Genomic DNA, 22949 nt, shown 5'->3' on the forward strand with positions numbered 1-22949 from the left:
ATGGCCTAAATGTCATTACAGGTTGGGCTCAGTGGGATGATCTGTTTTAAGTAGCATAGCTGTAATTTTCATTACCTGAATCTCTCAATAATTTGATAAAATTGCAGCGTATCACTGCGTGACACTAGAAACTAAGGGGTTGTAGTTTCACTGAACTGATACTCTCCCCAGCACTGACAGTACTAAAACAAGGAGGCAAGGTTATCAGTCTGCTTTAAATTTTCAAAAAATGCCTCACTCTCTGCTCACATTGTCCACTGTAGAAAGAGCTCTCTGCCTCTCTGCTTAGAGCAGTCTAATTACAAAACTATGATAAAACTTCCATTTTTTAGTACAATGGAGATGTGTGCCTGAAGGGCAAACAGAGATTTGTAATACCTGTGTGGATTAAAGGAGAATTTCTGATTGCACGCCTTACTGCTGAGGTCAGTACGGTGGTGTGACAACTTTATAGATACAGATTATTCTAAAATACTTTTTCCAAGTACACTTTACCTTTGTGACTTAATTTTTTTGTCTAGCTTGCAGTAACAAACTTTCTGAAAGGGTTGTAATGCTTTAGACCTGCGCTTCCTGGGAAGGAAGGGTAGGAAGTCTGCATGCATCCAAAGGGAAAGGGAAATGAATGCTCCTGTAACATTTTTTGCATGCTTAACTTCCCTTAGAATGGCAATGCACAAGATTTTAGTTTTTTGCACATTTAGCTTTTCACTGGGAGATGTGGTCTAGAATTTGGAGGTTGAAAGTGAAATACACAGTTGTTTATCCTGGCTTATTTTCTGGTTACTTTCCAAGGAGAGAGTGGACTGTATTCATGCGGACAGACCTCTGCTGTTCAAGGCTGCTCTGATTAACTGCAGCTGGAATGTGTTTTCCACATGACTGGTGCAGATGTTGCTCTACCAGTTCTCCAGTTCTGCCTTTCCAGATTCTTACTGGCTACTGACCACAAATAATGTATTCATAAAATTGAAAGCAACGTGAATAAAATTACTGTAGCCTGTAATGCCATTAGTCCACAATATATTATGTAACCCTCAAACTCCTGAGGTGTATGTGCATGTGTACATACATTGTTTCAGGTATGATACACAATGCATACTTAATCATGGCTGTTCTTTAATTTTGCTGCCTCCTTCAAATGCCATCTGGTTATTTTCAGTTCACTTAAGAACTCTGGAAGGAGCAAAGGGACAGGGGTCGGTAGAGTATCTGTGGATGCTTCTAGGAAAACTTGTCTTTTGACAGGTTTATTCTTGCCATCTGTCAGGTGGATTTGAAAGGGGTAGAAGAAAGGGGGAGATAGGAATGGACCTATACCAAAAAGAGGAAAACTTGAAACAAAGTATTGGAGGTTGACTGGACAAATGAAGCAAAGAAGGTACAGAAGACCAGCAACATGAAGCAGACCAAAAGATATGGAATGCTGAATGAGGACAAAAATAGTGAAGGCGAGGAATGCTTGTATCTTCCATACAATCAAGAGTCTAGCAGTTGCAAGATGTTCAGGTATGGCCAACTGAAAAGTTATAAAGGCCTTACTATATACTTACACTTCTTGATATAATTGCATTTACAGGGATTTTCAGAGTTGCTGTATTGCTTCTAATTGATATTTATAGTAATTTTTATTCCTATTTAATGCACTTATCTCTAAAACCATTTGCACTATCTTGATACTGCCTACTTCATTATCAAATGGCTCAGATCTGTTGTTTTTCAGCACCTAAACAGTCCCAGTACATTGCAGTAGCTTTTTGGGATATAAGTAGCTTCTCTTTGCTAATTCTGCTGCTCACTGGAGTATAGTACAGACTAAGAAATAATGAATGACTAACACTGTTAGGATTCCTGAGCAGACACTGTGACACTGGGATAAAGCCATCCAGCAGCATTAGTAGGTCTTTCAGAGCATTGACCCTATAGAGCATTCTGTGTTTTAAAGACAGAACAGTGCTGCATAGTAATTTTGATTTACAATTATAAAGCCTCACACAAAGCCTTATACAAATTATTCCATCTAAATGTGTGACAAACATTTTGGAAGGCATCAGCAATATTTCTGAGCATTTCTTGCTTTGTTGCATTTACCTTGTTAACTATTATTTTAAAAAACTAGTTTACAAAAATCACAGAGTGAATAGAGACAAAGTGCTACTGCTGTGTGACTACCTCTTGTTTAGCTGGAAACCACAATTCTATTCCTTCCTTTGCAGCAGGAAAGCAAACCTGGGGAGCTGTCATTCTTGGGTCTGCTTTCTTCAGGACAGCAAACTCTAAAGCTAAGAACGTAATTTTATGCTTTAACACTGCTTTATTGTACAAAACAAGCAATTTATTAAATATAGCATCTGTCATTCTTCAGAAAGACAAATACATGCGGAGAGATATGTTTTTTGTTACCATTATTACTTCTGCCATGAAATAAGTATGACTTTTTCTGGTGCTGTTCAAAGGAATAAGACAAATTTCAGGTTTAGGTGTGCTTCTAAACGAAGCCTTCAAATATCGTCTGTCTTCTCAGTACTACATATGATGGGAGTTAACACTCTTCATACACTATTCTTTAGGCAGGGGCCTTTCAGTGATCAATTAATGTCTGAAATCTTGGTTATTTCATCTTTCACATCCTTGATCTTGCTTTGAACTCTTGTTAGATTGGCCAATTTCTCATTCAGTAAAGCAATTTCCTTCTCCCGTTGTAACACTTCCTCCACTAATTTTCCTATTCTCAGTGTCAGGTCATTTATTAAGGGCTCCAAGATGGCAAACTCCTTTTTAACTTTGTATATTTTAGGCTTTAAATCATTTGCAAATGTAACTGTCTTCAGAACTTTTGCTCTGTCACCTTCAAGATTCAGAAGTCTATTGGAATGCTTGTTAAAGTCACTCCTTAACTCAGACAATGCTGTCTTAATTTGCTCAATTTTTCTTGCATTACTGGAAGCCAGGCTTTGTATTTTTGTACTTCGGTCGATGCTACTGGTAAGGAGGTCACCTATATTTCTTACAGTTGCCTTTTCACCTTTTTCTACTTTATCTTCTAATGTTTGCAAAGAATCTGTCAGTGCAGTCATTTCTGAGACCAGACCTGAAATGCGCCTTATGTCAGTTTTTACCGTCACGACTGTCAACGTTACATTTTTTGCAACAGAAGCTGCATTCTGTTCAGCGCTTGAAACTGCATGAAAAAGGCTTGTTAAATTCTTCTCCAGTTCTTCTTGTTTTTTAATTATGCTGCTAGACCATGTTTTCATTGTATAAATATCTTCCTGCAGATATTTAATGTGAGAAATTATTTGAAGATCTTCCAGCTGTTTCATTAAGTTCCAAGTCTTTTCACACTAGAGGGATACAAAAATATTTCTAGCTTAACAACACAACATCACAAGTCAAGCTATACTTTAATGAAATAGCTTACTATTCTGATATTCGAGTGCAAATTCTGTCTCTAGGAAATCAATTTCTGTTACAACATAATAAATTTTTTTTTTCTTGTCAGTATACATAACAAATGTTACTACTTCTATTACAAGAAACAATTACAGGGAGGTGCAATATGACTTTCCAAAGTGACCTCTGAAAACACAAGCCATCAAGTGGAATCTTCTTCTGTATACAAGAATTTTTAAGTCTCCATAAAAGCTATTTTAGTGAAAGAAAACTCATGCTATGCTGTATTTTTGTCTTGATTTACTAGTTCACTCTTCTATTTTTATTTTCTTGTGATTGGTGCGTGGTTTTCAAGTTTGAGAGAAAGAAAGTACCCGAGTGATACTATCCTGTTCAATACCCAATAAGTCAGGGTAGAACTTGGAGAGAAAAAAACCCACCAAACAGGCAAACTGAAACACATTCTAAGAAGCTAGAATTAGTTTCATATTAATCCTTTTCTAGACACTAATACTAAAAATATTATCACAGAAACAAATATTTTTAACTCTTCAGTAGTGCTGGTCATTCCTCAAGAACTCAGAACCATTTGCTCAAAAGCAAAAGACCAAAATTTAGGTTGTGGAAAGTCGTGCTTGTTTCCTACTTAATGCCCTCCAAGGATGAGGATTTCATGTTGAATCTCCTATACATTCTTTCAGCAGGGTTGAGGTTGATGAAAGACTTTGGGTTAGGGGTCATACCACTGGCACCCTCGCCACCCTGCCTCAAAAAGACACAAATTAGAAACACTAGAATTGGAAGACGCTTGTGAGAAGTATTTAAAAACCATTTATTTATATAATAGTTTTTTCTAATAGGACATGGAACACTAAAGTATTTACTCTGTACCCTTTCTGGAGGAGCAGTTTATTTTGAATTAGATTATGCACCAGGATGAGGAAATTCACTACAATATATTTTTATTTTGAATATGACTGTAAACAAATTTATACATAAGCAATAATTATATGAAACCAACACAGCTTTGTAACATTGAGAAATATTGGTTTCATAGTCTCTTGAATGGGGAGTGTTACCTGATTAAATTAAGTCTGATTAAGTGATAAATGTGGGTTCATACTGTTTCTACTAAGCAGTCTCCTTTCCTGAGAAATACAAAATTATCAAGTCATTAAGTCTGCAGACAATCTGTGTTCTGATACCCTGATATCCAAATTTCAATGAACAGCTATCAGGCCTATTGGGTAGTACTACGTCATGTGTAGGTCAATGGATAAACTGGATATTCCCTGCTTCCAAGGACGTAACTCCACTGATTTCATTAATTACTTTTGCAGCTCTTGGTTCAGCAAACTTTGGGAAACAATGTCAGTGACACTGTTAAAATTGTTTTTTTCTTTTAAAATGCAAAGCAATACAAGATGTATCATGTAATGCCTAAAAAAGAACATCCTACAGAAGAAAATGTTAAATTTTGTTTCTAAAGCACCAAAACAGCCCTTGAAAAAGAAAAACAAACCAGCTGCTATATAAATACCAGCTGCTTATAGATACCAGAACAAGACAAGGTTCTCAGTAGGGGGTACTTTACTAGTGTTTTCTGTAAGGGCGTTGCATCTACACTTCAGCCTTTAAAAATGTATTCAGTGCTTTCCTGCAGCACTAAACCATTAGAGTGTACAATACATTAAAAGCAAGGTACAGCTATCTCTGCTGAGAAATAAGTGATTAATTGTTCACTGTGTAACAAGTCTATGGAAAATAATGCACAAAGTAACAACAAAATAAACTAAGTAGTCAAAACTAAATACAAACTAAACTGTTTCCTCCTTAAATCTAAATACTTTGCTTCAAATTGTTTTAAATAAAAAACATCTTTTAATAAATAAGCTGAAAATAATCCTTAATTTAAGAAAATATTCCTTTCCTCCTTTAACAAAGTATTACTCTCTTGCTCTCCAGCCCCTTTCTCAACATTTCAGGCCGTTTCAATGTCTCTTTAGATCAATGACAATACCTCAGACATATGTTTAAACCACATTATTTATAAAAAAGTGCTTTTTCATCAATGAAAAACCTAAGTCCAAATTCACTTATCCCCATTCTGGTCATTTTCTAAGTTTAAGCTTTCTAAAGTTACTCCTTTTGCTTTTGAAGATACTGTTAAGTCAGGCCCTGTTTCTAGAACAGCTTTTTCATGCTGCATTTCAAACAAGCTCCCATTGGACTGTAGGCCTTTGAGAGCCTTCTGTATCGCCACTGTACCAGAAACAGTTTTCAGCATGTCATTTTCCACAGCGTACAGCTGTGTCTTCAAATCCTCTACCTTTTTCTCCATACCAAGCAAGTCACTTGACAACCTAAGAATAGAATGAATAGCATATTCAATTGTTGGCAAATGGGTCTTGCACTCCTCAATTTTAGGTTCATAGTTTGCAAGTTTCTGATTCAGATCTGTATCCTTGGCTACCAGACTATTCTGTTCTTCTTCTAGCTTTTCAACTGACTTTGCATCCAAGTTCAACTTCTGTTCAACTCTAGAGAATTCATCATCTTCTTGCTTTTTTAGTGTTCTGATATTTCTGGCTGTACTGTCTTCCAAATCTTTTACTCTTTCTGAAAGGGATTTGATTCTTTGGTCAACTTCATTGATTTTGGTAGTAACTTCTGTATGTATGAACTTTGCTTCAGATTTTAAACCACTAGCATTTCTGTTAATTTCATCCAGGCTTCTTCTCCAGGAATTTGTAACATTTTGGAACTTCTCATTAATGCTCTGCATCTTTAGAGAGAGAGTCTGTTCATTGTTCTGAATATCATTTATGATGTTATGAAGAGAAGATATTTCCTGCCCAAACTCAGTCATCACAGAGATGGATGAGGCAGCTTCTCGCAGGATACTTTCAGAAGACTCAAGCTGTATTTACAACACAAAACAATGTCTGTGTCTACTTAACAAAAGTAAAAACAGAAAACCATTTCCATTTATTAAGAGAGAATAAAGTCCCTTAAAAGCTACTGTACTTGTTACAAAGCTCCTCCATGGTGTGTTTCCATGTTTTATCTTTAAAATATTGTTGATTAACCTAGCATGAAAAAGGCACAGAAAAAAAGGTATATCTGTTGTCAAACTTCTATAGTATATTGGCAATTTTCCATGCTTTTTTTTTTGTGTCCAACATACACTAAATCCCGTGCAACATTTTGCAATCTGAAGCATAGTATACAGCTATCCAAATTACATCATGTATAAATGACATAATTCTGAGATCAGTGCTGAAACAAAATCAGTGGCATGAGCCATACCGTGCTACCATCGTTATTGGTACAGTATCAGGGATACTTAATTTATCACCCAGCACAGCTTTTGTACTTGATAATGTCACACATGGTAATATTCTTTTCATTACTAATGTATTTTCTTATCTATCACCTTATTATGCCTTCATACTATTGGAACAGGTCTGCTACATCAAAATGCCAGTAAATTTTCCTTAAATCAATGTACATTAGAATCGCACATGCAAGAGGACTGGTAGAATGAAACGTTCATATATGTAAGTTCTTAAAAATAGTTCAGTTTCTAAAAAATAATACTGAGTTACAACTACTGTATTCATATACTGGAACAATGGCATGGATTGACATGCTTTGTCACACGAAAGAGTCTCTAAAGGCTTATTCACAGGCAAGTACAACACATTATGAAAACTTATTTTAAAACAGTCAGTATAATTAACAAGATAACAATGAAGTAAACAATGACAAATGTTCACGAAAGATTATCCAATTAAGATGTTAATGATTACCTTTTCAGAAATAAAGTTTACTTTATTTCCCACATCCAGGATTTTTTCAGCTTCTTGATGTAAAATATTGTACTTTCTTTCCAGATCAGCAAATTGACCTGACTGCTGAAACAGAAACCTGCAAATTTCAAGTAAATAAACAGAAAGCATAACTTCTTAATTAGTATATATTAAATATTCCAGGACCTGATTCACAGCAAATTGTTACTGGAGGGATTTGTGTTCACAGAATTTGCTAGATCAATACATGACAGAAAAAAAATTAATGAAATTGATCTATCTTGATACAGGAGTTATCTTCCAAAAGAGATATGACAACAAGGAAGCATCCCTTGATGTCTTTGCTTTAACACTGCATGCTAAGGTAACTAAGGCACTGATGCTGCTAAGATATTTCATCTTTGAGAAAGGTATTTAACCTTTACTTAAAGACTCCACCTGATGAACAGTTTATGACACTGCTGAGGAAATTATTTACAGAAAACTCAATTTTACTTCTGTCCAATTATTTACTGCCTGCCGAACAAGCACTTACTGTCAGACTAAGTTGCCCTCCAGGTAGATGTAGTCTCCAAAGCAGATAATTAGAATTCATGAGCAAGGCACCTTCCACATGATGTAACAGATGAAGCTTCTGTAGTAACTCACTGCAGGCCAATGTTTCCATGCATGTGAGTACTGCTACAATTTCCTTGATCCTTCTGACTTTAACAAGTTCCTATAGACACTTAGCCCAAACACACTGTTAACATGTAGATCATACAGCCCACAGAATACCTAAGAAAATGCTAAAATCCTCTTCGGAGAGTTACCTACCAGCTCACCACCAGGCAAAGACCAAGGGAAAAAACACCCAAACTTGTCCTTGAGTCCATCCAAAAGGAACTGTGATTATTGCTGGTCCTGGGACTTGCTAGCTTCCCATAATTACTGTGCTTCTCAGCCTTCTGTGAACCTTCACTGGTCTTGGATGAAGAAATACCTTTTTTCCTTGGCTTAACTTCAGACATTTTGTGGTTTTAAAAACAGAAGCAAAGGAGAGAGCTAGGGGAAAAAAAACAACCCAGAAAGGACTAGTTTTTACGTCTTACTTTTTACTTTTAAACATCCTCAAAAATAAACTTTAAGTGCACAAATCGCCCCCAAAAATGTTTCTTTTGGTGTTCACTATGCTTCCTAGTTATGTGAACTTTTGTAAAGTATTATACTACTTTCATTTGCTTTCTATATTACAGAGCATTGCTTTCATATTTTCTCCAACTGAACTGACTTTTCAAGCTTAAGCTAATTTTGTCTTTCCAGAAATATTTTGTTTGCTGTAGAATAAGCTATTTTAAGTATGTACTTAAAATTACAAGGATTAAAAGTATATTTTTTGTAGCTGATGACTGTCACAAGTTCACCAGCAATTTCACTGATGAATTTGTGTTTTACCTGAATTACCTACACCACCCTCAAAGGGGAAAGTTAATTTTTCAGTTTTAAAAATAAAATTGCAAATCAAGATTTAATTTAGAAATAGTTCTGTTGCAATGACTTCATGTCATTTGTAAAACCACAAACATCAGTTAACAAAAAGTCATGATAGAAAAATTCAGAAGATTCACGAAATCATACCTCTAGAAAAAAGAAAAACTATAACTTCCTCTTGATAAAATTAAGGTCCAAATAGATTGAAGCAATATGAATCTCCAGCTCCAAGTGACCAACCAACCAAGTGAAGTACAGAGCGTAGTTTTTAAACCTAAAATCTTCCACCATACTGCTCAAAGTAGACTTGATCTTTGGCTGAGTTGCTTTAGCCTAATTTGAGACCAAACTGTTGTGCTAATATTTTACATTTAGCACCACTGTCGCTTAGTCACGTATCAAAATACAAATATTTGGAGATACTTACATAGTCATATATTGGGATAAAAGGCATTGCTTAAAATCTTATCTCACATGCAGGTGGCTTAGAGCTGTTTGAGCCACAGTACTAGGAAGCATGCTTGGAGATCGAAGTATGGAGGAAAAAAAGTTTTTAATTTTCAAAAGAAAGTAAAACCAAATAAGCTACCGAAACAGAAAAATTATATTTTGAAGCTTTTAAAACATCTTTGGGTTCGAAAGCACATATTATGAAGTTAAACTGGAAGAAAAAAAAAAAAAAAAGAGAAAAAAAAAAAAAGGTCTGAATAATAGTTAGGAAGAGAGTTTTTACAGAGAAAATAAAAGCTCTGCTTTAAAAGAACTTCAGCGCGCTGCCCGGTACAGAGGGATGACCCGCAGCTCCACAGCGACCCTTCCGGACCGCCGGCCGCGCTGGGTGCGCTCCCCCCAAAGTGACCCACATCCCCTCCGCCCCCCGGGCTCCCAGCAAGCCCGAGCCCCCGGGCCAGCCCCGCAGGATGCCCCCAGCCCTGGCAGTCCCGGCCTCCCATCTCCCCGTGCCCGCAGCCCCGTACCCGCCGCGCTCCTCCGGCCTCAGCTGCTGGGGGCGGTGGCGGGCAGGGCCGCCCAGCCCCGCGGGCACCACGTTTACAGGCCCCGGGGCCCCTCCCCTGGCCGCGGCTGGCGCATCGCCGCCCGGAGCGCCACGTCCGGGGCCCGCCCGCGGCGGGCAGGCGGGCAGCGCTCCCGGCCCGCACGGCCGGCTCTCGGCGGCTCCGCGCCGGCGCGGGAGGCAGCGCGGGGCTTTGTTCGGCGGCGGCGGGCGGAGAGCGGAGAGCGGGCCGGGCAACGAGCGGGCCGGGCCGGGCCGGGCCGGCCCTTCCCCGCCCAGTCCCGGAAGGAGGAAGCGCTGCCGGCGCCGCCTTCCCGGGGGCCGTGGGGCAGCGGCCGCTCCTCGGGGCTCGGGGCCGGCGGTTGCCGGGGCTCCGCGCTGCCCGCCCGGTGAGCGGCGTGGCGGACACGCAGGGACGGACCGGGCCGCGCCGGGAGCGGCTCCGCCGGGCCGGCGTGCGGGTCAGCGGCGGGCGGGCGGTCTGAGCGTCTCGGTTGCTGCTTCGTTCTCGGCTGGCAACATCGGCACGGTGTGAGTTAACCCTTTGCTTTGGGTGTTTGTGGAGCCATTCCTTTTGTATTTGCTTCGCGTGTGGCAGTGTTATTATTATTATTATTATCCGTTTTTCGACCGGGGAACTTTAGCGTCCCCTTTCCTCCGCCGTAGGGTGGAAGGCTTTCCTAGCTACGTAATTTTCAGTGAAAATAGGAAATTCTGTCAGCATGGCGGAAGATATACTCTATCACGGGCTTATTTAAAGGCAGCTCTTCTGCATCTACCCAGCTCGTGGAGGAGAGAGTGCCGGAAAAGGTGAACGCTTCTGCAGGCACCACCTGCATCGTTGCTCCGTGGAGGAGTTTGAACTTGTTTATGGAGCTTTCCTGGCAGGAGTGTAATCGGAGAGAGCGTTTTGATCGATTGGGACTCTCGGAGTCGCTGATCAGTTCTGGGAAGCCTTTACGCTGTAGTCAGTAGTTTTCACCTTCTGTTTTCTTCAGACATTTGGTTTTTGATGATATGGAGGAAGAATGCAAGTTTAAAGTTGTCTGTCCAGATGCTGATAAAGGAAGGTATAGCGCAGTCCGTGGCAGTGTTGGGTGCTCCCTCTTCATCATATATCAAGATCCGAGTGTGTCCTTGTATGGAGTCTTGAACTTGGAGACGTTCAAGCGTTTATCCCGTGCAATGAGACCAGTCCTCTTTCTCATCCCGTTGTCCCAATCACATGATTCAAGGACTTTAAAAAAATTGAGGGATTTAGTCGGTGGAGAGAAGACCTTTTAATAGAGATGTTTAGCGAGTTGCTAGTATATGAGAGGCTTGTAGTCTTTGGTTTTGTAATTCTGAAGTTCTGTTCATAAACATAAATTCATAGGAGCGGGGAAAAGAATTTGTATTTTCAGAATTAGCAGGTGCTTTGCTACTCTTTCTGATTTTTACAGCAAAATTTATAAGCTGTTTTAAAACTTCTTGCCTCGTGCTTTTAAGTTATGTTCTCAGTCTGACTTGATTTCTCCCCCACCCCTCTCTATTTCACACTGAAGAAATATGGATGTCAAGAGTAGAAACTATTTGCTTATGAATCGTCAAGCACTGGAAAATGACATCAAGACTTCTTATATTATGGATCATATGATTTCTGATGAAGTACTAACATTGCAGGAGGAGGAGAGAGTGAAACAACAGGTAGAATTATCTCTCACTGTTATTTCTCTTCCTACTCTACTCACATATTTTTACCATTCTTTTTAAAAGTAGTAATTTCTGACTATCTAATTCCTGGATTTGTCACATATTTGTATACCTAGCACGCAGTTTTTGTTGCTCTTAATTAGGTTAAGGGCTTGGTAAGTTAAAGGCTATTTCTGTAACTATAAATAGTCTGTAATTTACAGAGTGATAGATTAAATGATTTCTGAGGTTTCTTAGTTTTGTATAATACCTCTTCTATTTTATTTTTTTTTTCTAGAATACACAGAAGGAGCGAGCAGCTATGCTAATAAACATTATTCTTACAAAGGATAATAATTCATATAGATCCTTTTATAATGCACTGCTCCATGAAGGGTACAGAGATCTTGCTGCACTTCTTCAGGACGGCATCCCTGCTGTCTCATCTGGTAACAGAAAGAGTTCAATGGATGGAATGACTTCATACGGTCAGTGTAACTACAGCAATCCCTATGTTTGAGTGTGAACACAAGTGGTCTTTTTTATTCCTTAGAAAGTGACTATGTGTAATACTTGTTCCAATGAAAAAGGAGCAGTTAGTGCATTTGTTTGTTTTGGTAGTGTGGTAACTATGTCTCTATTTCATCTTCTTAATATGGCAGAAGACTTACAACTTTTACAGGTCATCTTGAAAATGTTCATACTAAATAATGCTTATTTTAAAAGACAGGAGACCTGATGCTCTCATGGTTTTCTCTAGTTTGTAACATTTGGTTGTAAGCGAAGGGAAGACTCTCATTTGTATGTATTAAAAGAAAAACTCCAAAATTCTGGTATTTGTCTTGAAGAGTAGTCTGGAATTTCTCAACCTGCATTGATCTAGTTGATCATTGATTAGATGATCTGATTATTGGGCTACTTAATTCTTTCCACCAGATCTTTTAGTTACCCTTTATAAGTTCCATAACTTTTACTTGCATTGTCATCAGTGTCATCTTTGACTGACATGAAATGAATTTGTAATTTCTAATGGGCAGAACCTTCTAACTGCATATGGCTAACTGCCGTATTTACTGGCACTCTAATAAGTGTCAAAGGCATGTGGAGTCCAAGTTTATCTTAGATAATCTAAGTTTATCAGTTATGTTACTCCATATGGCCACAAAGTGGGCAGATGAAGTGCACATATTCTTTCCTGTTATGCTTTACCTCTTTCAAGCCATGCTATCTCAGCTTGAATCAATGGAAGTCTTGCTTGGACCCCAGTGCTGTGCTTTGAACTGCCAAGGAAGGGCCATACACAGATACACAGCATCTTTTCTTTTGTGCTGCATCCACGGTGTGGTGACTTCTGGCTGAGAAAGTGACTTGATTGTTAGGTATAGTAATGTTGAACTCCTGTGTTTGCCATGGTTTCCATGGGAGATGTTAATCCTCTTTTCACTTCTAGGGATTAAGGTAACAAGCTTTCCTTGTATGGTTATTAATTTGAACACTGTTTTAGATAGGGGGCTAGTTACATGCTAAGTAATTTATTTCTATAAAAGCAGTATTTTTTCAGTATTTGGTATTTTGAGTCCAGCAGTTTTTAGGGCATTTTTATGGACATGAGGTGGGGAGGAAGCTCACTAGTTATTTTGGGTGAAGAGTTGTTTGGTTGGGTTTGAAGAGGCATCACATTTAGAACTCATGTTTTATTTTGACGTTTCTTGTTCTTAACTTTAGTGAAGACCATTCTCTGCGAAGGGGGTGTACCACAGAGACCAGTTGTGTTTGTCACTCGACCAAAACTGGTAGAAGCTATTAAAAAGAAACTGTACTGCTTGGGAAGTGATCCAGGTTGGGTCACAGTTTATGGAATGGCAGGCTGTGGGAAGACTGTTTTAACAGCAGAAGCTCTAAGGGATCCTCAGATCTTGGAAGGTACTTTCAGAAAACCATCTGTATTTTTTTAAAAATCACTATAGGTATACACATATTTGACATGTATGGTGCAATATCATGTGTCACCTTGAAAGTGATTTGGATTTCTAAATTTCTTAGGTGATTCTAAAATATTTGCTTGCAACATACAACTTTCATAACCATTTAGTGGTCTAGGACTACTAAGTATTCTACTAGTTTGTAGAAAAAGTTTTTGAATGGCTTTTCACCTTAGAATCTGCTTTGGTTTATGAGTGTAGATGCATCCTTAATTAACTCAAAATTGTTATTTCTGTTAGTGCAAAATAATATATCTAGTTATATTCCTTTTGGACATTATAAGGTCCTCAGACTCTTCTCCTTGCTATATGAATTTAAGAAAAATCTTGCTCTAACTTTTGCATATATTTTAATAGTGGCAGGCATTTGTGGGTGATTAGTATTGCCTTAGCTTAAAGTAGATTATAGATGCAAACGTTTCGTGGCATTTTTTCTATTTTTTTTTAAATTTTTCCTTGCATAGGACACTAGCAGGAAAAAGAAAGACTTGGCACTAAAGTTAAAAAGGATGTAGGAATAGATACTATAGTATCCTCTGCTACAGCTGACTCTTCTAGATATCTTCTTGATCACTGTTTCAGGATTATTTTTTCACCCCAGACTCTGAACTACAGTACCACATGGTTAAAAATGTAAATGGTAGGTCAGACTAGCAGAATGATGGATGCAGAAGGGGCTGTGGAGGAACAGGAAGGAAGACATATAGAAAGGAGGGACAACAACATCAGTGATGGTGTGAAATTTCTGTGGGTACTTGCCCTGTAGAGTCTGTTCCTTTTAAAATAAACAGGAGTCATCTTGTAGAACCACCCTTTGGTGTTAATAGTTGAGTTGCAACGATGGCTTGCGACAGACTACAGGTTTGTGTTTTAATTAATGCTGACTTATTACTGTAAGTTGCTATTAAATATTTAAAATTATTTAAAATGTATAGCGTGATTAATATTACTTTTCTTCTTAGATTACTTTCCAGGAGGAGTTCACTGGATCTCTGTTGGGAAACAGGACAAAGCAGGGCTCCTCATCAAACTTCAGAATCTCTGTAGTAGATTGGAACATGACTCCCCTCTTTCACAAAGGCCACCACTTAACATTGAGGAGGCTAAAGATCGTCTTCGTTTGCTCATGCTACACAAACACCCCAGGTGATGTCAGTAAAATCAAATACAGTTCTTTTAAATGACAAAACTTTGCAGAGTAATTCAGGTCTAATCATCTGAGGTATCTGTAGTGTGTATTTTGGGTTTCTTTGACCAGCTTCCTAACTTAGGCTAATATGACTTTTATTAACAAAATATGTTCACCAGCTGTGCAGGAGTCATATTTGCTTGAAAAAGCAAAGAGTGAAACTATGAAAGATGGGATTGAATAGTAAAAGACAGGAAAAAACAATTGGAAATAAGGTTTTCTCTAACTTTCAGTGTTTCAGTAGGCTGCTTTACTGATCTGTGGGGAACATACAGCAGAAAAAAGGGTCTTTCTCAGTTGTTGCACTTTTCTTTTCACCTTTGAGCAATAGTTTTTGCGATTTGCTGAGGATTTCATTATTCTCTGGGAAAATCTGTACTAAATTAAATAAGCCTGCTTGTCAGTGAGTTATCTTGGGAATAATACTCCAGCCTTGTGGTCTTTGTAGAGAACAGTGTAGAATACTGGTATTTCTGTGCAGGGGAAAAAAAAGTCTTTCTTGTGAAGAAAAGATGTGGGAAATATTGACAGATCCTCCAAAAGAAACCCAGCAGCTGAAAGTGCACTTTCCCTTGAAGGATGTGAAGTGGTTGTCCCCATTGACACATTTCCATTGTTATTTCTTGTTTATTAACAATCAAAAGAAATCAAAACTCTTCAGTATAGAAGTGGGCATGGGAGGAAATAGAGGGGAATGTGCCTGGGAGGAAAGTTCATAAAGTGTGTATGGGAAACAAAGCTTCACTGCAGCTTGGGAAGGAGCTGGCTTTGCTCTGGAATTCTGTTTGGTGACAAGAAGTCACTTTAGCTATATCTGCATTCAGACAGCCAACCCAGTACATCTCTTGGGAATAAAGTATTAGACAAAGGATTCAGATTTTGAAGCCAGTATGTTTCTTGGGATTTAATTATTAGTCAAATGAAAAATTGAAACTATGGTGTACTTTAAAATAACAAATTAGAGAATTTAATCTTCTGTGAATATTATCACAGTTTTTTTTTCTTGCTTTGGGGTGCGTGTGTGTTTTTTTTTTTTTTTTTTTCTTTGTTTTAAGAGTTTTTTTAAATAATCCTAATTAGAATTTAAGATTTGTTGCTGTGACTGGAGGAGAAAAATCACTGGTGGCTAATGAATTGGAGGACTTTGAAGTGCTTAGATTAATTAAAAACATAAAATCAGGCTGCAATTCATGCCACCCATCATATTTTCAATTGTGAAAGTGCCACAAAATGTGTCCTTTACAGCTATGATAGTATTTTTGTGAAGCTTCTGATTTATCAAAAGGTTATTAGTAGAAGACTTATATAAAAATGAGATAGGGATATCCAAGACTTAAATGTACCTTTGAGGATGTGGTCTGATGTGTATGCACTTCTTTAAGGAGGATCAAATTCATGTTTATAGACCTTGATGGCATAAGTGCCATTTAGCTGGACAAAAATGTGGAAGTTTAGTTGTGCTTCAGTGAGAATTGGACACCTTAACCAGTAACTAGTGGAGTGGAATATTCCATCCCTTAAAAAAACCCGCAGTAAACGTAAACAATTTGTAGCAGTAGGTGTCAATAACTAAAATTCACTGAATGCAAATAACTCTTACTTCTTTTCATACATCTACTTGCCAGCTAGTCTTTTTGACTTCTTGCTCTCTTAAACCCAATCTTTTAAAACCAGTTTTCAGTAACTTCTTTGTAACATATTCTGTTGAGATTCCATGTAGGAACCTACAAATGTGGCTGGCCATAGGATTGGAATATGTAGTCATTATGAAATGTCATGTATGTCAGAAGAGCCTTACCATTCAAGGCAATTGCTTTAGAAGAGGATTAGTCTCATATAGCTTTCCAAAGATAAAAAAACAGAATTGAAAACTCTTCAGTCAAAAGGAAGTTTAAATGCTTTCCCACAAACCTTATCACTAGCCCATGTCAGAGTTATTTAGTTTTCTACAACTCTTTTCTTCATTTATGAAACCTAGTGACTTAAAACCAGTAAATATTTCTGGTTTTCCTGGCATCTACTAATGGAACTATTTCTCAAAATGTTGTTTACACTTCAGTTGTAGCTATGAAATAATAAATGGTAAATACCTTTATGAGATAACTGCATTCAGCTTCTTGCACAGTGTTTAATCACAGAATCACCAAGGTTGGGAGAGACCTTCAAGATCATCAAGTCCAGCCATCAACCCAGCACCACCATAATCACCCCTCAACCATATCCCCTAAGTGCCACATCCGGACACTTCTTGAATGCTTCCAGAGACAATGACTCCACCACCTCCCTTGGCAACTTATTCTAGTGCTTAACCACTCTTTCAGGGAAAATCATTTTTTCTAATATCTAATCTGAACTGCCCTGGTGCAATTTAAGGCCATTTCGTCTCATCCTTCCATTTGAGACATGGCAGAGACCAATTCTCACCTGGCTACGACCTCCTTTCAGGTCATAAAGATTGATCAGGTACCCCCTGAGCCTTCTTTTCTTCAGACTAAACAACCCCAGCCTCCTCAGCCGTGCCTCTTAGGACATTTTCTAGACCTTTACCATCTTTTTTATGCTTCTCTGGACATACTATTAAGATATTCCACATACTAATATAAAAAAATTACCTAGTGATACTTCGTAAATTCTGAAAATGGGTTTTTTTCTTTATTAAAATGCAATACTTTATTTTAGCATTAATATTTGATCTGAAGTATTTCTTCTTGCACTAGGTCTCTCTTGGTCCTGGATGACATTTGGGATTCCTGGGTGCTAAAAGCATTTGATAATCAATGTCAGGTACTCATCACAAGCAGGGACAGGAGTGTAACAGATGCTGTGGCTGGTAAGAAACACTTTCCTCTCCTGCACCACAGATTTTACGTGTCTGTCTCTGCAGTTTGTTCATGTGAGCTTTCATAGGAGTCTGATAGGATCTGTCTGTCAATCTCTGCACAAGTGGCAAGGTTTTAGAATTCTGCTTTGTAACACTTTATGCTCTTTGTGAAATAAGTGTTGGATGTTACCCTAAAAGTTACATGTTTACATTGATGAGTGCAGTAATTTTAAACTGAATAAATTAACCTCTGTGACACTGATGCTGTTAGACTGATTATCTCTACACTGTTCACCAGTGACTGCCCATAATGCATTTGTAATTATTAGCTTATAGTCTATTTTTTTCTGTGTATGTATCTCTAATGCAAGCTGATTCTGATAAGTAGAATTTATACTCTTCTTAGTCCTATAAAATACTATGCTAAAAATCATGACCCTTTGCTCCAGATTTCACTTGGAAAATGCTTTTAATTTCCATATGGTTTTTTGCATTTGGCAAAATGTTTTCCATGTTTCTGTTTCTAGGCAATAAATACGAGGTTCATGTGGAAAGTGGGCTAGCACATGAGAAAGGACTGGAGATTTTATCCCTTTTTGTCAATATGAAAATATCAGAACTTCCAGAACAAGCAAACTCTCTTGTAAGAGAATGCAAAGGTATTCTAGTTGCTCTTTATCGTACAATTTACCACTTAATGTTGGGTTTTTTTCTTCTATATTTTGACTTAAAAAAGAGAGGGGAATATCCTTTAATGCTGTATATGTTAAGTAAAGTACAAGTGCTTGTTAAATATTTTGGGGTTGGTTTTTAAGCTTAACAGAAGTCTCATGTTGGTTTTTGGGTAGTTTTCATTAGTATATTTTCTCTCTGCACCACAATTACACTTAAATTTGGTGAGTTTGCAAATGTCTACATGGAATGTGTATTTTATTTGTTGTTGCTCCACACCTGAAGAATTTAATCAGTGAATTGGGAATATTGCCTGTTTCAGTCCTGTGACCATCAACTCTTGGATTGTGCTCCTTGATGACCTCTAAATTTGATTTACTCTTTTCCTTCAGGTTCTCCTCTTGTGATATCCTTGATAGGTGCGTTACTACGAGACTTCCCTAGCCGCTGGGAATACTATCTCAGGCAGCTGCAGAATAAGCAGTTTAAAAGAATAAGAAAATCTTCCTCGTATGATTACGAGGCTCTTGATGAAGCAATGTCCATAAGTGTTGAGCAACTGGATGACAATCACAAAGACTACTATAAAGACCTCTCTATCCTCCCAAAAGATGTTAAAGTACCTACTAAGGTAATAAAAGCGGTGCAGAAATCTTGTGGTTTTTAGTGAGATACAAACAACAACCTTAAAGAATTCTCAAAATTTGTAATAGTCATGTGTAACTTCTATGGTATGTAACTTAAAAATAATTGCTAGATTGGATAGAGTTGTTCTGTTGTTGCAGCATGGCTTGTATTGTTATAGTGAAACTAAAATAATCATAAATGAACAAAGATATTCATACTATTTAAGTTTAATCTGCATTCTGTATATTGTTCTTTAATTGGATTGTAATTGAGCTCACTGAGAACTTGAAAACTGTTGTGTGGAATTTGTCTCCTTTTATGGTCACCATAAATCAGCACAAATTGACAAAAGTTAGGTTGACTTCTTATATCTGTCCTGTGGTTTGGTATGAAGGAATTGGTAACTTATTGAATTGATTACCCTTTGTGTCTCTGTTTGTTAGTATGCATTTTGTTGACAGTTAATTGGTAGCCTTTTATAATATTCATCCTAATCATAGTATGACTTGGTTCTGATTCTCTTCTCTGTTAATATATAATTTTTTTTTTTAGGTTCTCTGTATTCTTTGGGATATGGAAACTGAAGAAGTTGAAGATATACTACAGGAATTTGTTAACAAATCCCTGTTGTTCTGTGATCGTAATGGGAAGTCGTTCCACTATTATTTACATGATCTTCAGCTTGACTTTCTCACAGAGAAGAATCGCAACCAGCTTCAGGTAGCGTATCAACTGATACTTACATTCAACTTTACTCTCCAAAGCTGCATTTTTCAGAAAATGTTGCTTTGTTAAATTGCACCATGAGTAACTTCATAGCATAAGTCCAAATTAAATTTAACTTCAGGCTGACTAATTAAAAATATTTATTTTCAACTTGAAACTGTGGAGGGATTTCTTGATGGTTCTGTCTGCAGCTAAGAGACTGAACTGAGAGAAGACTCTATAACCATTATTTCTCTATCAGATGTTTCCAGCAGGAGATGTAATGTTCTGCTGTTGATTCCAAAGACATAAAGGCCCTACCAGAATAGGAAACTACTTCTTTAATGCAGAGAAATGCTTTTTGCTCCCTTTTTTTCAGTTTAAAGAAAGGCAGTACTTTTAGGAAGATGACCTGAAAGTTGGGCTTTGTCGCTCTGATTCTTCAGCCTTCTGATGTTTTCATTCTTGGACTGGAGCTTTCTCATGCTTGTAACAAAAACAAAGACTGATATTTTGTAAATATGCATTCCTTCCAGGGGGAAAGACAAATTGATTGACTGCTAAATTAACCACTGGGGTCAGAGAGGTGTTACTCTTGTCCGGTAATCCCTGATCAAATTCCAAACCCTATTTAAACCCCAAACCATAATAAACTTTCTCTCCTCACTTCTCAGCTTAACAAGTGAGAGTGGTTCTTTTGTGTCCTCTAGCGGCAGGGCTCAATTTCAGTTCTGAAAGACAAGGCAGAAAGAGTAGATACAAAGAAAAGGCAAGTGTTTGTTTTGCTTTAGATCTAGGTATGTAAGGATTCTTTTTTTTTTTTTTTTTTGGTGGCTACCCACATTTAAGATGAAGAGAGATTTGGTAACTAATCTCAATCTGAGAAGTAGGATTAACAGCGCACTTTTCTGTCTTTTAATATACAGAGAATGATTCTGGAGAAGTCTTTAGCAGTAAATTAGGTTAGGTGTACAATTTTGGAAGGTAAGCTTTTTTATTTCACTTGTTAATGTATCACAATTGAGAAATAATATTATTCCTCAATGCTATTTACAATGTAATAATAATAGTAATATTTATAATTCCTCAATGCCAAAAGTGTATTTTTCTTCTCTTTGCAGGAGCTACATAAAAACATAGTAAATCAGTACAAGAAATACTACAAGCTTAATACACCTGTTCTGTCTCAAGAGGATTGCATGTACTGGTATAACTTTCTAGCGTATCACATGGCTGGTGCCAAAATGCAGCAGGTGGGTTCTGACAGGTGTTCTTGGTTTCCCTTTCTCACCCACTCTTACCTCTGCTTTTCCCAGCTGAGCCTCTATTCCCCTTGACTTTAGTCCAGCAGGGTAAACACTCTATGTAGAGTCTTTAGGAGGTCCTCTGATAATCACTGTACCTTACAAACACTACTTTATTTCTGCCCTTTGTATCTTGTCTTTTCAACAAGTTCTTGAGAAGATTTCCTATTTTATACCATAATGACATGTGTTTTTCTTTTCCTTTTTAAGAAGCTTTAATTAGAAGTCTTCTCTAAACCTTTCTGAAAGCACAAGCTCTCTTTATTGTGAAATAATACAAGTAAATTGACTTCATCAGAGCATTTTATCAGTTAGTTACATTTTATCTTCAGATGTCTTGTTGGCTTTTTCTTCTAGTGTCACACAGATTTGTATGTAAAAATTCATTATCTGATTTAAATAGCAAAAAAACCACATCAGGAGTTAGATGTGCAAGTCTCTTTTTTCCAGGATTGTCTTGGCACTTCAGAAATTGCTGTCATTTTTGCCAACTACTGTTCTTTAGATATTGAGCTAGTATAAGATGCAAATCATGCAGAAAGATTAATAATTGGTAGTTTCGCTTGAATTTGAGTTTCAAATGTCTTGAATAGCATTTGGTCCTGGTTGTTAGTTGCTTTATTTCATGTGTACTCAAAACCTTTTCATTTGAGCTTCTTTCAAGATGGTTCATCTGACTCATCATATAATACACTTCATGGATTTCTCTTTTATAGAAACCTTCATAATTAATGTTAGTTACAAGTGTGTACAAGGTGTTTTGGATCATATTTATTTCATTATCTTAGTGTCTTAGTTTCAGTGTGTTGTGAAAATATATTTATTAGCAGCTTTTCTGCATTTTGTAGAATTAGCTTCTCAGAAGTTTTTAGCCTGACTCATTGTGACTATATGCTTCTTAGAGTTTCTATTCTATGTATCACTTATTTTTCATTATTAAGAAAGGTTTTCTACTTGTTGGAAGCCTAATAAAGCTAGGACGTGTTCCTTTTCTTTGTTTAACGATGATAATCTTTTAATCCTTGTGGTATTTATTGATTTTAAGTTGGAATACACTTTACACCTGTGCAGTGTTGTTGCTAAGTAGTTTTTTTAGAGGAGGCCTAAAGAAAACGTTGGACCAACACTTGTGAAAGATGATCATCTAACTAAAAAAAGATGAAGATCAATGCTTTTTTTTTTTTTTTTTTTTAACCTGAGTCTTTAATAATATTGACAGACCTTGTCTGCCCAGCCTCCTGGTTTGGAGGACCATGAGTGTGGAAACTGGGACTTCTCATTTGTGGAGATCAGTTGAATGTTCACAAGTCCATGAGGCCTGAAATGATACAACCCAGAGCACTGAAGAAATGAAAGGATGTTATTGCAGGACTCCCTTGATCTTTTACCAATAGTTTTAGGAGTTTCAGCATCTCTTAGGAAGATCAACAATCATTATTAGCAATGATCTTTGCTAGACTGGACTAGAAAAAGCTTTTTCAGAGGAAAAAACAGGTCCTGTGTGCTGCAGAAGTCAAGAATTGTTCTGTATCTCCATCTCCTGTCTGACTAACTCTATCAAAGAGCAGTTTAAAACAAACGTAGCCTTCTAAACACTGAATTTTTATAACTGAACAATTCAGATGCAGGAAACAAGAAATTGCCTAAGTTTTCAGCAAGAGACAGTTATACCAAAGTGTATTAAATACCTAATGTATTTCCTGTGTTTTTCTTTTTCCCCTCAGTCAATTCTGTTGTGAAACTTACACTCTGAACTTAAATTTGTATTTCTTTTAGGAACTCTGTGATCTTATGTTTTCGTTAGATTGGATTAAAGCTAAAACAGAATTGGTAGGACCTGCTCATCTGATTCATGAATATGTAGAATATAGTTCAATCCTGGATCAAAAGGTATGATACTAAAAGGTAAATGATCAGTTGGTTCCAGATACAATTTTCTGGTTTGTAATTGCATTTTGTTGAATGTATGTATATCGCAGGTATATAGAAAGCTTAAAAAACCCCAAAGCATTAAACGAATATTAAATTGAACCTGGAGAAGATAAAAATGAAAGAAAACTCAGTTTTCTGTTTGTTTAAATTTCAGTGTGTAAGTGGTTGGCCATGGAACTCAATAACTATAGTGATCAATACCTTGTGATGGGTACATAAGGTACTCTGCTTTTGAGGAGGTGTAGAATTATGCTGACCACTTGGAATAGTCTTTCTGATACTTCACACTGCTTATTGAATAAATCACTATTGCTAGTATTCTTTGTTTGAAAAATAAGGATATTATGCTTTCTGAA

At 37.3% G+C, this 22949-nt stretch overlaps 2 protein-coding genes across 5 annotated transcripts in view; one reads left to right on the forward strand and one right to left on the reverse strand.

Annotated features, from left to right (window-relative positions):
* Positions 1–572: 572 nt before the first annotated feature.
* On the reverse strand, positions 573–9905 carry IKBIP (IKBKB interacting protein). Of its 3 annotated transcripts, XM_066183432.1 has the most exons (5): positions 9653–9905; positions 9103–9336; positions 8022–8249; positions 7206–7323; positions 5064–6313 (listed from the first exon to the last, which is right to left on the reverse strand). In XM_066183432.1, the coding sequence occupies exons 3-5, from the start codon at positions 8213–8215 to the stop codon at positions 5486–5488; spliced, it is 1140 nt and encodes a 379-aa protein (XP_066039529.1). In that variant the 5' UTR covers positions 8216–8249; positions 9103–9336; positions 9653–9905; the 3' UTR covers positions 5064–5485. The 3 variants fall into 3 exon arrangements, with proteins under 3 accessions (XP_066039530.1, XP_066039529.1, XP_066039528.1); XM_066183433.1 differs by lacking the exons at positions 5064–6313; positions 9103–9336 and adding an exon at positions 573–3344 and having other exon boundaries at positions 9653–9902; XM_066183431.1 differs by lacking the exon at positions 9103–9336.
* Positions 9906–10022: 117 nt separating this feature from the next.
* Positions 10023–22949, forward strand: part of APAF1 (apoptotic peptidase activating factor 1) — a 31515-nt gene continuing 18588 nt past the window's right edge. For both annotated transcript variants that reach the window (XM_066183429.1, XM_066183430.1), the window contains exons 1-11: positions 10023–10219; positions 11235–11376; positions 11660–11849; positions 13087–13284; positions 14306–14489; positions 17250–17362; positions 17881–18012; positions 18418–18656; positions 19205–19372; positions 20479–20610; positions 22438–22551. In XM_066183429.1, coding sequence (XP_066039526.1) covers positions 11239–11376; positions 11660–11849; positions 13087–13284; positions 14306–14489; positions 17250–17362; positions 17881–18012; positions 18418–18656; positions 19205–19372; positions 20479–20610; positions 22438–22551 — 1608 coding nt within the window. In that variant the 5' untranslated portion in view covers positions 10023–10219; positions 11235–11238. The remainder of the gene's footprint in view (positions 10220–11234; positions 11377–11659; positions 11850–13086; positions 13285–14305; positions 14490–17249; positions 17363–17880; positions 18013–18417; positions 18657–19204; positions 19373–20478; positions 20611–22437; positions 22552–22949) is intronic.

The sequence above is a fragment of the Chamaea fasciata genome, unplaced genomic scaffold (genome assembly GCF_029207755.1).
Source record: "Chamaea fasciata isolate MVZ Bird 193981 ecotype frontalis unplaced genomic scaffold, bChaFas1.0.hap1 SCAF_5, whole genome shotgun sequence".
NCBI lineage: Eukaryota > Metazoa > Chordata > Aves > Passeriformes > Sylviidae > Chamaea > Chamaea fasciata.